The 12,960-nt window shown below is 42.1% G+C and overlaps 2 protein-coding genes across 13 annotated transcripts in view; one reads left to right on the top strand and one right to left on the bottom strand.

Annotated features, from left to right (window-relative positions):
• Hr4 (nuclear hormone receptor 4) overlaps nucleotides 1–12,960 on the top strand; it is a 266,613-nt gene that overhangs the window by 9,031 nt on the left and 244,622 nt on the right. The gene's annotated exons all lie outside the window — the stretch shown is intronic.
• The window catches only part of LOC143209890 (enoyl-CoA hydratase domain-containing protein 3, mitochondrial), a 41,442-nt gene that overhangs the window by 26,383 nt on the left and 2,099 nt on the right, over nucleotides 1–12,960 (bottom strand). The window contains exon 2 of the mRNA XM_076426193.1: nucleotides 12,550–12,751. Within this exon, the coding sequence (XP_076282308.1) occupies nucleotides 12,550–12,561 (12 nt within the window). The 5' untranslated portion in view covers nucleotides 12,562–12,751. The remainder of the gene's footprint in view (nucleotides 1–12,549; nucleotides 12,752–12,960) is intronic.

The following is a 12,960-nucleotide window of genomic DNA, read 5'->3' as shown; positions in this document are numbered from 1 at the left end:
GCATGATGACGGAATAGCTTACTAATTTACAAAAATTGGATCTGCCGAGAAACTGATAATTTTTCACGGTCCTGTTATGATGCAAAACTGCTTTGAATCTTACGTTGATTTATAGATTATTTTGTAGGTAAATTTGCCTAATCACACGTATGGAGAATATCAAGCATATGAACATGTAGAAAATTTTTAAGATTGGGAAACCGATGATTATATGTTAAGGATGTCTATATGTATAAAGTAAATGAATTACAATTATGATATCATGCTTACTGCACAATTTGGAAAGGTATATTAAGATTTAAAAAATTGTATTACGATTGCGAATAATTTTTACGACTAATTCGACGCAACTAGACTTTTGTGAGAGACTGTAAATGTAAGCCATTAAATACTTCTAGATTACAACTCCGACTAACGTTATCTCTACGAAACCGAAGTTATTCTAATCGAAAAGTGTACCCGTCCGTACAAGCTTCTCTACAACGCAACGTGAACAATCGAAAAATTCAATTTCAACTATAACGCACTGAAGGAACTATTTTATCGAGTCGATATGCTGATTCTATGTAATGACCCTCACCTTGATCAGTAAATTTTATCCAGAGAAAAGTCAGTCGAAGCGATAATAAGTAAACTGCGTATCTGTATGCAAAATGAAAATTGTTCAAGGTAGTGAGGTAGATTGTGAGAAACAAACTAAAATCATTTTCATAATACAATTCTCCGATTGTCTTCAAAGTCGTGAACTTGAACACATCGTTCTTACCATAAATGCATCAAATAGCACAAGTGACAACAAGAATTCCGAATAACTGCAGGTGCGCTAATAATTCGAGCACAGTCGAAATATGTGTTATAAGAATTGGCACAGCACCGTCAGAGCGATTCCAAGCTCGCGAATAATCAATTTCGTTACTCGGACCAGTCAAAGCCGTCTCGGAGGCAGTCAGGGCGCCAAGGGTTGATGATCCGAGAATCTAATTTGGTCGCGTAACGACATCGTTACCTAACGCCGGCGAAAAAGTGGAAAAGAGCGTTCGCGATTCTAATGTACCGTCGCGGGGGCCCCTTAGAAAAGAGCAGAAAGGAGCCTCGGCTCGCGCGATAGAAAGGAAAGGAAGCGGATAGAAACGAGCTCTAGGCAGCGGCAACGGCTCGCGCTGCTGGATCGAGTTTCACTTCTTCACTGTCTCTTTCCACGACTCGTTTTCGCGTGCTCGAAGAAGGAAGCGTTTCCCTTCCCGTCGAAAGAGAATCCGCGGTCCCCCCACCCACCCCTCCATCCCCCATTTGCAGAATGATTGCCGGTTCACGGGCGAACTCTTTCGAGTGGCTCGTTTCCCACCATTTTCTCCGTCCTCTTTCTTCTGATTAAAATTGGTTAATTACTCGAACCGTTCTGTTTCGACTTTGACGACGAAAATCAGGATTGCATTTCTCGGGGTGCACCGGTTGTAAATATTTGCGGGTTCGGAGGAATCTGGAACTTAGATCGTGAAATTTTATGTAAAAATGGTAAAAATGGTCCAAGTTCAGAAACTCAGAAAAACGACCTCCCTTAGTCAAAGCCGAAGATAAAAGTAGTAAAATGTTATAAATGATAAAGATGGTAAAAATAATTCAAGATACACATTCAGAAACCCAGCAAAACGATCCCCGTTCATTAAACTCGGAGATAAAACTGGCAAAAATGGTTGGTTCTTTAATTTCCATGTACGACACCAGCGTAAACGAAAGGCTTTCGTTGAACTCAGTTGAATGACGGTGTTACAGTGTCAAACAAGCCATTTACGTTCGAGCTTCCGCGATTAGCCACAGCGAACGATCGCAAACAATCAGCTTACTGTTAGACCGGCGAGTCAAGGCTCGAGTTCTTGTTGCAGTTATAAATGGGCCAGTTGTAGATAGTTCCGTAATATTTCGAAATTGGGTGGTCCTTTGAGTAATAGACAGAGAGAGAGAGAGAGAGCGAGAGAGAGGCTGGCGTAATATTTCGCTCCAGGGGAGAGCTTAACCATCCCTCAGGGTGTGCGTTGGTAGCGTGATCGATGCTCGGTGATCTTGAAAGTTAGCGAGTCGGACTCTGAATATTGGAATTCGAGAATGTGGAACGAACCACGGCAACGACGGTGGTTGCAGAGGGGAAACGTAATTTCGAATGAATTCGACCGATTTCCTCGAAATCCGATGCGGCGCACAATAGCGTGTGGACTTGACCGAATTGGTTGATAAAATATGTGCTTGGCCGAGATTCTTGAATAAAATGTCGCAGACGCATTCGACGCTCATCTGGTTACATTTCAATACGATTCGTTTCGTCTCGAATGCATGCTGCGCGGGACGGGAAAATTGGAACGCTCTCCTCGGCGGAGCGTCGCAGGGTCATTGCTCGTTCGGAAACTACATTTTTCGATCCGGAGTTACCAAATATTTATTACTGGAATATTGGTAGAATTTTATGCATTTATGAAAAAGGACTAGAATTACAAAGTCCATGAGAATAAAGGATCTCAAATTTTTTAAGTATTTATTCAAGTACGGGTTACTTAAAGTCCTATGAAATCTGAATATATTCAGTACTGTTAGTATTACAATAATGGGATATACGCCAAAAACAGTCGAAATATTCAAAGAACTTAACCTGAAACTTATGAAAAATTTTCTTAATAATTCTGTAATAATTCACCGAGATACTTCGAATGATTTGGAATGCAACAAAATCCAAACATTTTCTGCAAATTTGCAATTATCTTGCAATACAACAACATTATACAGAATTTTCTATGGGATCACGAAAGATTTTTATTTCGCATAGAAATGTCCGCAGTCTAAATATTAGTACTCTCGGCTATTCGGTCAAAGTACTATTCTAAGAATAAGATAATTTATCTTTGAAGTAGGCGAGGAGATAGGATAAAAAAGTAAACGTAATGCGACTTATCTTTCGTGTAAGTAGTGTTCGAAGACTATGTTCTTATCTTATTATTATACGCTTGTGTAATTCGATTGAAAGGTGGAGCGATGTGTCACGAATTTAAATTTATTCGGTCCAAAAATACATTCTGTCTGACCGTAGGATAAAATCGGAATTTTATTAAAAAATAGTTATTAGTAGACCCAGAAATTTTATGCAAAATATTTACCAATCTCCATTGAGGTTATTCTGCATAATTGGGGTTTGCGTAAATTATACGTGATAATAAAATCGTTTCATTATCATGAATTAAACCAGTAAATGCGATGCGAATTGTGCCGCGTTTGGAATCATTTTACTCAGAAAAATGTCAAAAAAACACTGACAATATTTACTAGTTTACTATAATCTCACCCGAACGCTGATGTCGAGAGCCACGTAATCAAGAAATATTATTTGACGATATAAGCGTCAAATTTCGGATCCGAAGTTACCGCGTACATCGAGTTGGACAAGAAAGCCGTGCCAATTTCAATTTCCTAGGATTCGAATGGCGATCAGAGCAATGTTCTCGCGTGTAAAAAGTCGGACGCCGACCGCGTGATCACCGTTTCAACGATTACGGGCAGTGCGAGAGACCACGATGGAAAAACGTTTAATCGCAAGAAGCGGTCGTTGAACGATCGTCGAAAGTTCACACGCCTGTGAGAACGTTCATAATGCTGTTCTATTATTCATTCACGCCGCGAGAGTAAGAGAGAAAGAGAGAAAGGGGAGAGACGTGCACGAGTGTGTAAAAAGGTCGTGCAGATTCCACGGGGAGGGTTGTGCGTATCGACTGGGACGTTGCTGGCGGAAGGGTGAGGGCCGGTTAATTTTGTATCGACGAGCACCTACGCGTCGTGTGCCGGCTCGGCTCCGCTCGGCGCGGCGGCCCCGCAGAAATGCCCGCGCGTATGTAGGTTAATCCGCGCTCGATGGGAATCGACCTGCGGAGGAATCGCGACACGGGTCAGGTTAACGAATGGGGTAGGTTAGGAACGTGCCAATCTCGGCGCACATGGCGCGCCATACCTGCCGCATTTCTCTCTCTCTTTCTTTCTTCCCTCCGTCCTTTCTTCCTTCGTTCGCACTCGTTCTCCTCTTTTCAACCCTTTCAACGCGGAGAAATATGCTGGACTATCAAGCTCTGGACGATGCTATACATTTTTATTTAACACGCCCGGTCAAATCACCGGTTTCACATTTTTTATTTTTTCATTCGTGAAATAACATGCTTACATTAGAAATTATTCAATCAATTTATTCATCCGGCCACGTGTCATTGTAAACATTGTAGACAATCTAAATAAGTTCACTCTTGTAATTTCAAATTTTTTATTCTTCAATTCATGACAGTGTAAAGATCGTTCCATCAGGAATTATTCAATTTATCCAATACGTGTTAATGTAAAAATTGTTCACGGTCTAAATAAATTCATTCTTATAATTTCACATTTCTTTAATTCATTCTTTAATTCATGAAATCGTAACGATGCTTCCATTAGAAATGATTCAATAAATTTATTTATCCAATACGTGTTATTGTAAAAATTGTGGACAATCTAAATAAGTTCATTCTTGTAATTTCACATTTTTTATTTTTTTATTATTGACATTGTAAAGATGCTTCCATTAGAAATCATTTAATCAAAGTTAAAATACCTTGTTAAACTGGTGCTTACCAGAATCGGATGCAATTTTGTACAACTAGCATCTTATTTCATTTTCTTTATCAATTTATATGTACACCTCAACGAGTAATACTTTATTTAAATGGTGTTTGCATTTCGTTGGAACGTTTATTTTGACGACGGTAGTCGTCGAAGATCATTAATATTCCACGTCTGAACGAAGCGATACACATTACCGACGGTTGATTCGAACACTATCGGTTTGCGTTGGAAAGTGTTAGCGGCTCTGAACGGCTCATTTGTGAATGTACAGCAAGGCCCATTTATCTCGCTTCCGGTCCCACCGCGTCTACCCAAGTACACAAAACCCGCTGCAGACGCATCCCGTATATCTTACCATAATTTTCTGTCCGACCACACGATCGACTCCCGTTATATCCGCGCACAATAACTCGAACAGCGGAACGCTCGAATCACAATGCAAAGAAAAAGGCGTACGCGTCGTTGTTGGTCCGAATGACAATGACCATCAAAAAGAGGACCAAATTCGTCAACTCATTTGTGTCACACAGCCAGAACTAATAACAAATAATAACGTAACAGGAAAGTTCCGAAAAGATCGACCGAACAAAGAATTCTTATTTTGGTTCTTCGCGTGGTATTACCGATTCAATTTAAATGATTGCTTTCCGGTTGAATTGTAAATTGTATCGGAGCTCCTGTGTCGCTTCAATTAAGATCAACACACTGCTTTCGTTTGCTAGACATTACGTTCTTTTTATCGCTTTTGTGAAGCCTAACATGTCTGTATAGTGTTCAAAAAAATTATTAATGTAAGATTTATTATTGGATAGGTTGAGCCGAGCTTATTTTACATGACGATACGTCCATTCTAATAAATTATTTTATTAACATGCCTGTGTATAGTTGAGAAAAATGTTTTTATATATTCTAATGAATTAATGAATTATTTTAAATATAATTTTGAATTATTTAAAATTTAGTTTTATAAGCAGACAATGTAACAGAGCTATAGCGAACAGAAGCTGTCGTTACAGTGAGAAATGGTTGCACCGATGGAGCCATAAGAACTGCCACCTTTTCCGCATTTTTCCCTGGAAATTGGGCTCACAATTAAGTTGAATAAAGAAGCTAAGAATGCAATTGTGTAACAAGAAGTTAGCTCGTCGGACAGCCCGTATAAATCTTCGAGAAATTCTTCAAATTTCTTTCGTGAAGCGAAGAATAAACTGTGCCCACGGTACAATGGCGACCCGGAAGCGTGAGTCACGTGTATTACGAGACAATAAACAGCGGTTTTTACGTGTTCCACGGCTCATTAGGGCATAGGTAGGAATTGTTAAGTTCCTGGGCGTGTCGGTTTCACGGATACCAACACAAACTTTCTCATGCTCCATTCTTGTTAGAACGAGCATATCTTCATTGCCGAATTGAATCAATCTTTTCGTTTGGCGTTCCCGTCACGAATCTGACCGAGACAAATTTTTTCTGGGGGCCATTTTCACCCCGTTCTTTTTCGCTTTTCACGCGGGCCTGATACATAATGCCGTTCTCGTAATGATTCATACGCGTGTCGGCGATACTTCCTACGGCACGAAAGCGTTCAATAGCTGGCCGCCGACTTGATTTACAATCTCATTGTATTTGTCGCGGATGCTCGCCGGCGGTGTGCAAGGTGTCCCGGAAGCTAGTTCATCGGGAATCTTCGGGTCGCGTGTTTCCGTTGGGAAAAATGACCTCGTGACTGGAATCACTCCGTTCGAGCAAGTCGGCCGAGAAATTACTAGTATTCGCACAGCAAATTTCCAATTCTCGAGAAAATTTTAACATTTGAACTATGATAATTTCGTAGAAAAAAGAATACAATAAAAAAGGGACCAATACTGTGCGCATCAGACCGCACGGGGAGCCGAATATCGTTTCACCTAGGAGCGTGACGGATCAGACGCATTCACTGCCCAGCAATTGTGTATGCGGTGCACCTAAGAAGATTTCACTTCAATTTTGTGTTCATCTTAAAAACCGAAGCCTCTACTTTTGCAGATTATCATTGATTTTGTCTAAGTAGTCATCCATTTAAAATCAGTAATAATTGTTATTCTAAATATTTGTATGGGGATACAAAATTATATTGGAACTGATGCTGACCATTGTACTCATTGAAATGCGCGAGAATTAGTAGTTATTTACTTCTAAGTAATTAATTTTCAAAAATGCTTGGGTGGTCGCTAAATTCGCTTTTGTTTCGTAATTCTTTTATTGTATCATTATAACCTCATTCAGTGACCATTCCTCTTGAACTGAATATTATTGGAAAGCTCTGAATTTCGCGGTTAATTTGATATAAAATACTCGTGCTTCAAAAATATATATAAACGACTTTGTTTGAGAAAATGTGGAGGACGCGAACTTAGTTGCCAACGTAATACAAAATACAATACAAAGACAGATTCGCCGATTTCCAAAAACTGCATTCACCCACGTGATCGGGCGAGAATGAATTCATCCAATCACGTGACAGAGCGCATCGAGTCGAAGTTAATTAATGCAACGCGCGAACGTCGATCAAGCCTTGCAGCCACGATGACTCGATTTGAAACCGAACCGAAAGACGTTGCAGTCGATCGATCGATGGAACACGGTCGATGCGGGTTGGGACTAGAAAAAATCAGCGACAATAATTGTGTTGTTGATAAAAGTGACGACGCAGGCTCGTCGAAGAACCACAGGGTTCTAAACGGGGCTCCGATCGGGTAACAAATTTTTCGCAGGGAACAATGAACTCGGCTTAGCCAGACTTCCGTCGTAAAACCGATACGTCTGGTCATAGGAGCGGCACACGGTGGTAACGGAGGCGCGTCTGGCCTCCGTTTTCGCGTCGACAACGATGGGCGAGAGATCGGCTTCCTAACGTAAGCAGAAGCGTCAGTAGAATAGGAAGACGGGCCGGCCGGCCGACCCTCCACTTCCTCGAGCAGTTACAAAACGTACGCGTAACCGTAAGTCCCCTGTTTCCGCGGTTTTCGGTGCCGGCCCCGAACGGTCTGTACGCGAGCGAGACCGTGTCTGTGAGTGTGTGAGTGATGGGTGGTTTCGCCCGAGAGATCGAAAGCCGAGAGAAGCTCGACGAAAGAGAGACGAGAAGAGACCGGTGGAACGGAGATCGAAACAAATCGTGCGAGGAAGACGCGGAACTGCGCGAAAGACGGAGACGGAACGCGCGCGGGTACGCATGGGACGGGACGTGGGGTGGGGGGGAGCGACGAGAGAGAAGGACAAAGCTTGATCTGTACGGTAGCGGGGCGCTACTTGTAGTATCGGTGTGTGTCGCGCTGGAGGCCGGCTGAGGTCGACGTCCGCTGGCTCGGCTGTTTCCGCGAGCGCTCGGCCCCGCTCGGCACTAGGTCAGTGATGGAGTCACTGGCCGCCCCGAGCGTCGAGGCAATGACACCGAGCACGCCGTTGCTGCCACCGAACGACCCCCACCCGATCCACGCCACTGCCTCCCCCCCTTCAACCGCTCGAAGCGCGAATACACGCTGTCCCCACCACCAACCCTTTTTCCCCCCTAGTTGCTACGCCCCTCCCACCGCGCCCCTCGGAGCCGACCGACGACGCCAGAGCGAGCAGCGCCCCCGCACTTGCAACGATCATCCTCTGATCGAGAGCGCATATGTAATCGGTTTACTCGCACGGCCACGCCATTGCCTTGGCGGCTTGCGCGACTATGCGAAAACAAACCGGCCGGCCAGCTCGTCTTCAGCACCGAATGGATGCGACTTGACGGCCTGTCTGTTCTGTCGTGCGCTCGCTCCCCGTGATTTGCAAGGCACATCGAACTTTTTTCACCGAGCTGTTTTCATCCCGGAAAATAGGTTGCAAATTGATGGCTAGGGCGCTGCGGACCCGGGTCGGTTTTGACCCGTCAGCTCTACTGTTTTTAAGCGCCAGACACTAATTTGTTGTACCGTGCTAGAACCTGATACTTTAATCCTCTGGTGCATGAGGAATAGAAGTTCTGACAGAAATAAGGCACAGATAAAAAATTTAAAAATTTATTGCGACCAGTAACAATTTAAAAAGATGTTATTGACATAACGTCTCGAAGGAACGCAAGCAGTTGGGTTCAATCTTCAAAAAGTTATTCGGTTTTGAAATGTGTCTACACTTCGTACACTCGTTATATTAAATCGAAGAAGTGAATAAATGTGTATACACGAAACCATTAGTCAAGACAATCCGCATCACAAGGTCTAACAAGTTTGACCCCGTGCAATCATGATTAAACCGGGAAGTTTATGCGTTTGCAGCATATCCGCACCGTTCCTCTAGATAACTATGTACACGCCTGGACGCAATAACAAACTGCACGTCCGTTTGTTAATCAGCGTGTATTTTCCTAGGGGCGTTTACAGCAAGACCACGTTTCCCCCGTCTTCGAATGCTCTAACTCCAGTCGGGAATAGATGCTGCGGGCAGCTCGAGTGAATCGATCGCTGTAGATCCTCAGGCTTGCAGGATCATTGTATTTCCCTGGGAAGGTGATCTTGGCTCAAAATATTTTTCTTCCCGTTGCAACAGCACGAATGGAACTGCATCGTTGCTGGGAGACTTGAGACAGGGTCAGTCCTCGATTGGCCTTGCTTTGTTCAGGTCAACAATATGTAACGTTTTGCAAACAATGTCGATGTTTTTTCCTCTTTCACAAAAAAATTACATAAACCTATTTGCAACACGTTCAAGTTTTTCTCGGTGAAGAAGTCTGCTGAAGTTATGTACAGAGCAGAAACTTTATTTCTACAATATGTCCATGCTCCCTCAGCTAGTTATTGCACAAGTATGACCAAGGCCGCATTAAGCTTTTCGTAGGCCCTAGACAGTTTTGTAATCTTGATGCATCACCGGGGACAGATATCATCCCAGAGTTTGTTTTCGTAGGCCCCAGGCACTGCGCCCAAAGCACCTAATGGATAATGCGGCCCTAGGTATGCTTCCAATAATAGCCTCCGTCATGAATAAGGTCCCTTTATCATTCGAGCCGAGTCTAAACAAGTCGTCGAGTGGCTTCAAAGTGTGGTCAGAAAATCTGCAGGTGATGCTTCACTGCATGGGTAACCCGAGGTTACTCGGGTGGTAGCCTGACTGGAGACGTTAAGGTCTCTTCTCCTGTGCTGCGACTGCGACAGTTTACTGTTCATGTCAGTGCAGCTTAGACTTCATTATTCCATACTTTATACTAACATTTCCGATTAAAAACATAATGCAATGATGAATTTAGACTCACTCCAAAGCCCATAAACATAGAGTCTTTCTCTGTCAGTACCGGGTTAGTCACGTGACATCGTGACACATGCACGACAGTGACGAAACGCGTCACGTGACCGGGCCGAGGCGGATTTCATTGGGGGAATTGTGGACACACACACACACACACAAGTCTTAATCTCTGGCGAATCTAACTAATAAAATAACTAATAACTAGACTGAGGATGTTTATGCAAAATAAATATTGTCTGGATCGATTGCAAGGCATAGGAACTAAATTAAATGTTATTTCATCCCTTAATGATTTGAACAGAGGAGAAATTTTATATACAGGCATTTTCAATTTTCAAAATTTTCCAACAATTTCGAATTTCATCTGCTCAATTTTGCTATAAATGCATAAAGATCCGCAGTCTACTAATAACCAATTCAATGTTCTTAATTACTTATTTATGAAAATTACTTATTTCTGACTGAAATTACACATTATGAATAATATCATACAATAATAATGAATAATAGATACGAGATTTTAAGAACGGAAACTACACGAATACTAAAATCAGCAAGTTTCTACGAGTCGAGCAAAAACACTCGCAGTAATTTCATCATCATTTGCGTTAGCAAGTACGGGCTTAATTATCCGCTGATCCAGAATCTCCGTAGGAGTTGACGCTAATTCAATTGGCTGCTGGAAACGATCGCTTCCCAACCACGAGGAGCTACTACAAATCGGAATTCATAAGATCGATGACGTCTAGCCTGCAAAAATTATATCAATTGCATTATCTGTCGTCTTCGAGTACCTATCTTGACCTCTTAATTATTATATTTTAATTATTATTTATATATATGAATCTCAGAAAACTCCCTTCGAGCCACTTGAAAAATATATCATAATACAGTGAATACATTCTTGAAAAATTGTCAATAATTTACACTCGTACGGCGACGGAAAACGGCGTTCATTTTTCTGTAAGATATTTTTAAATGCTGCAAATTCGAACGTGTTGAAAAACTATGAAAAAGTGTTCTCATAAATGGAACTGCCGTAGATTAATGGTATCGCACTAATAAACAAATTGAAGTTAGCTTTAAATGTAGGCACAGATACGTCTTATCGTCACTAATAATAGCAATCAAAACCAGCTTCGCAACGTTCTGGGTCATAGCTGAAGATAAATATTTTCGCTGATTTGAATGTCAAGTTTGAGCCGACTCTTGCTTCAGCAAATTATATTATTCCAACGGTTTCAGTTTCGACCTATGCCAACAATTCTTCACATACTTGCCTATGCAACGAAGCTCTGAAGGTCTAGGTTTGAAAAATTTCAAAATTCCACTCATTTGAATATGACAGCTAGCAGTTGTTCAAGCAAGATCTACATATTTCCACATCACGAGGTTACAACCGTTTGCGTAACACGAATAACAATGCGCTAGCAAAAATGTTTATGAAATTACTTCGATAAGTGGCAAACTTTATTCTTCGGCGCAACAATACAAAGTTGATGGGAGCTATCGTTCAAGCAAGAAGCAGTCGATCAATTTTTAATTGCCACGCACTACATAAGTTTTATTATCTTTTATTTTATTACTTTCCGAGCGTTTAGAGTCGTTCGAATAATCACGAGCTTATGTACGATGTGTGTATTACCATTATAGTGAATGGACTCAGTAGGCACACGTTCACTATACTTGGCGACACGCAGTGAACCCGAAGTAATATTCGGACACTCTTTTAAAAGGACGATAACTTTTTAAATATCAGATCTTACAACTTGAATATTTTTCAGGAGTTAGAGCAATTAGTTTACTACAAGAGGTGAAAATAATTTTTAAAAAATTGCACTTGGTCGGAATTACAGAAAGCTGGTACACAGGTAGCTGAAAGGGGTGCACGAATATGCTTTTATCCCGGAAATCCTGCAGGATTAAGTGCTAAAAATAAGCTGTTGATTTTTCAACAGGAATTATGCAAGTTTCTTAATTGTTCTCGCTTCTCAAAAAAATCCAAATCGTATGATCTGAAAGAAAAAAAGTGATCGTCCTTTTAACTGCAGTTAAAAGAAGGTTTAACTGCAGGTGCACTGCAGTTAAAAATCTGTAAAACTGTAATTGAAGTAGAATAATTAAACTGAGTACGAGTAAAGCTCAACAGCGTCTTGCTAGCGCGTGTTTATTAATTTGTCGTTGGCAATTAGCAGCCGCGCGGTAGAATTATACTCTGCTCCCCGTTACTTCGATTCTACCCACGTGACAGTCCTCCTGTCGAGCACTGGCTACTTTGAACGGTATGCAGATTGGCCGGCTACAAGGTCACCATTATTGCTACAATTAATTTTAATTGCCGTTTCGGGTGAACGGATCGCCGCCGTCGCCAGATACATGTACACGGACACGTTCGAACGGGAATGTTTTAATGTTACGCTTCCCAGCTTGCCGGCGGTGAAACGATTTATATATCGTTTTTCGATTTCGCAACGTGTCCGGACGAACGTTTACGCCACGCCCGATTGCGTTCTTGAAAAACATTGCTTCTCGCGGTAATCTTCCGCTGGGAAGCGTTAACTTCATTCATCTGTTAGATTAGCGTCTCCGGTATATCACGTTGCGCAGACTCGTGTCGCTTCGTGCGAAATCTCGTTCGGCAAACAGTGTTATCAATTAACTCACCAGCTCGCACATTTCGTCTGTTTATAAATGCTCCGGCCGCAGATTAGTTTCATGGTTACATCAGAGCAGGTTGTTGAACTCCTCTGTGCAGTGACCTTCGCCGAAACGATGTCGGCTCGCTTCCGATCGGGCCTCGCACTTCGAATGTTAAGCGATCGCAGACGGAGCCATTTTAACTTGAAGATTAAACATTTCTTCCGACCTAGAAGAATTCCATTGTGAGTACAGGGTGTATAAAAACTAATACACCGCGGGGCGGTTGTAGATCGAAGTTTCGATCGTGTAGGATCAATGGTTCAGGAGTTATGCTTGCTTAAAGTTGAGCAATCTGCAGTGTTTTTGACAGGTAAGGGCGCCGCCATATTGGTAGTGACGGTCGCCCGCCGCTTACCGAATTAGTTGGTGATTAGG

Source organism: Lasioglossum baleicum, chromosome 1 (genome assembly GCF_051020765.1).
Source record: "Lasioglossum baleicum chromosome 1, iyLasBale1, whole genome shotgun sequence".
Taxonomy (NCBI): Eukaryota; Metazoa; Arthropoda; class Insecta; order Hymenoptera; family Halictidae; genus Lasioglossum; species Lasioglossum baleicum.
Note: the sequence above shows the minus strand (reverse complement) of the source record. Positions and strands in the feature narration are given on the sequence as shown.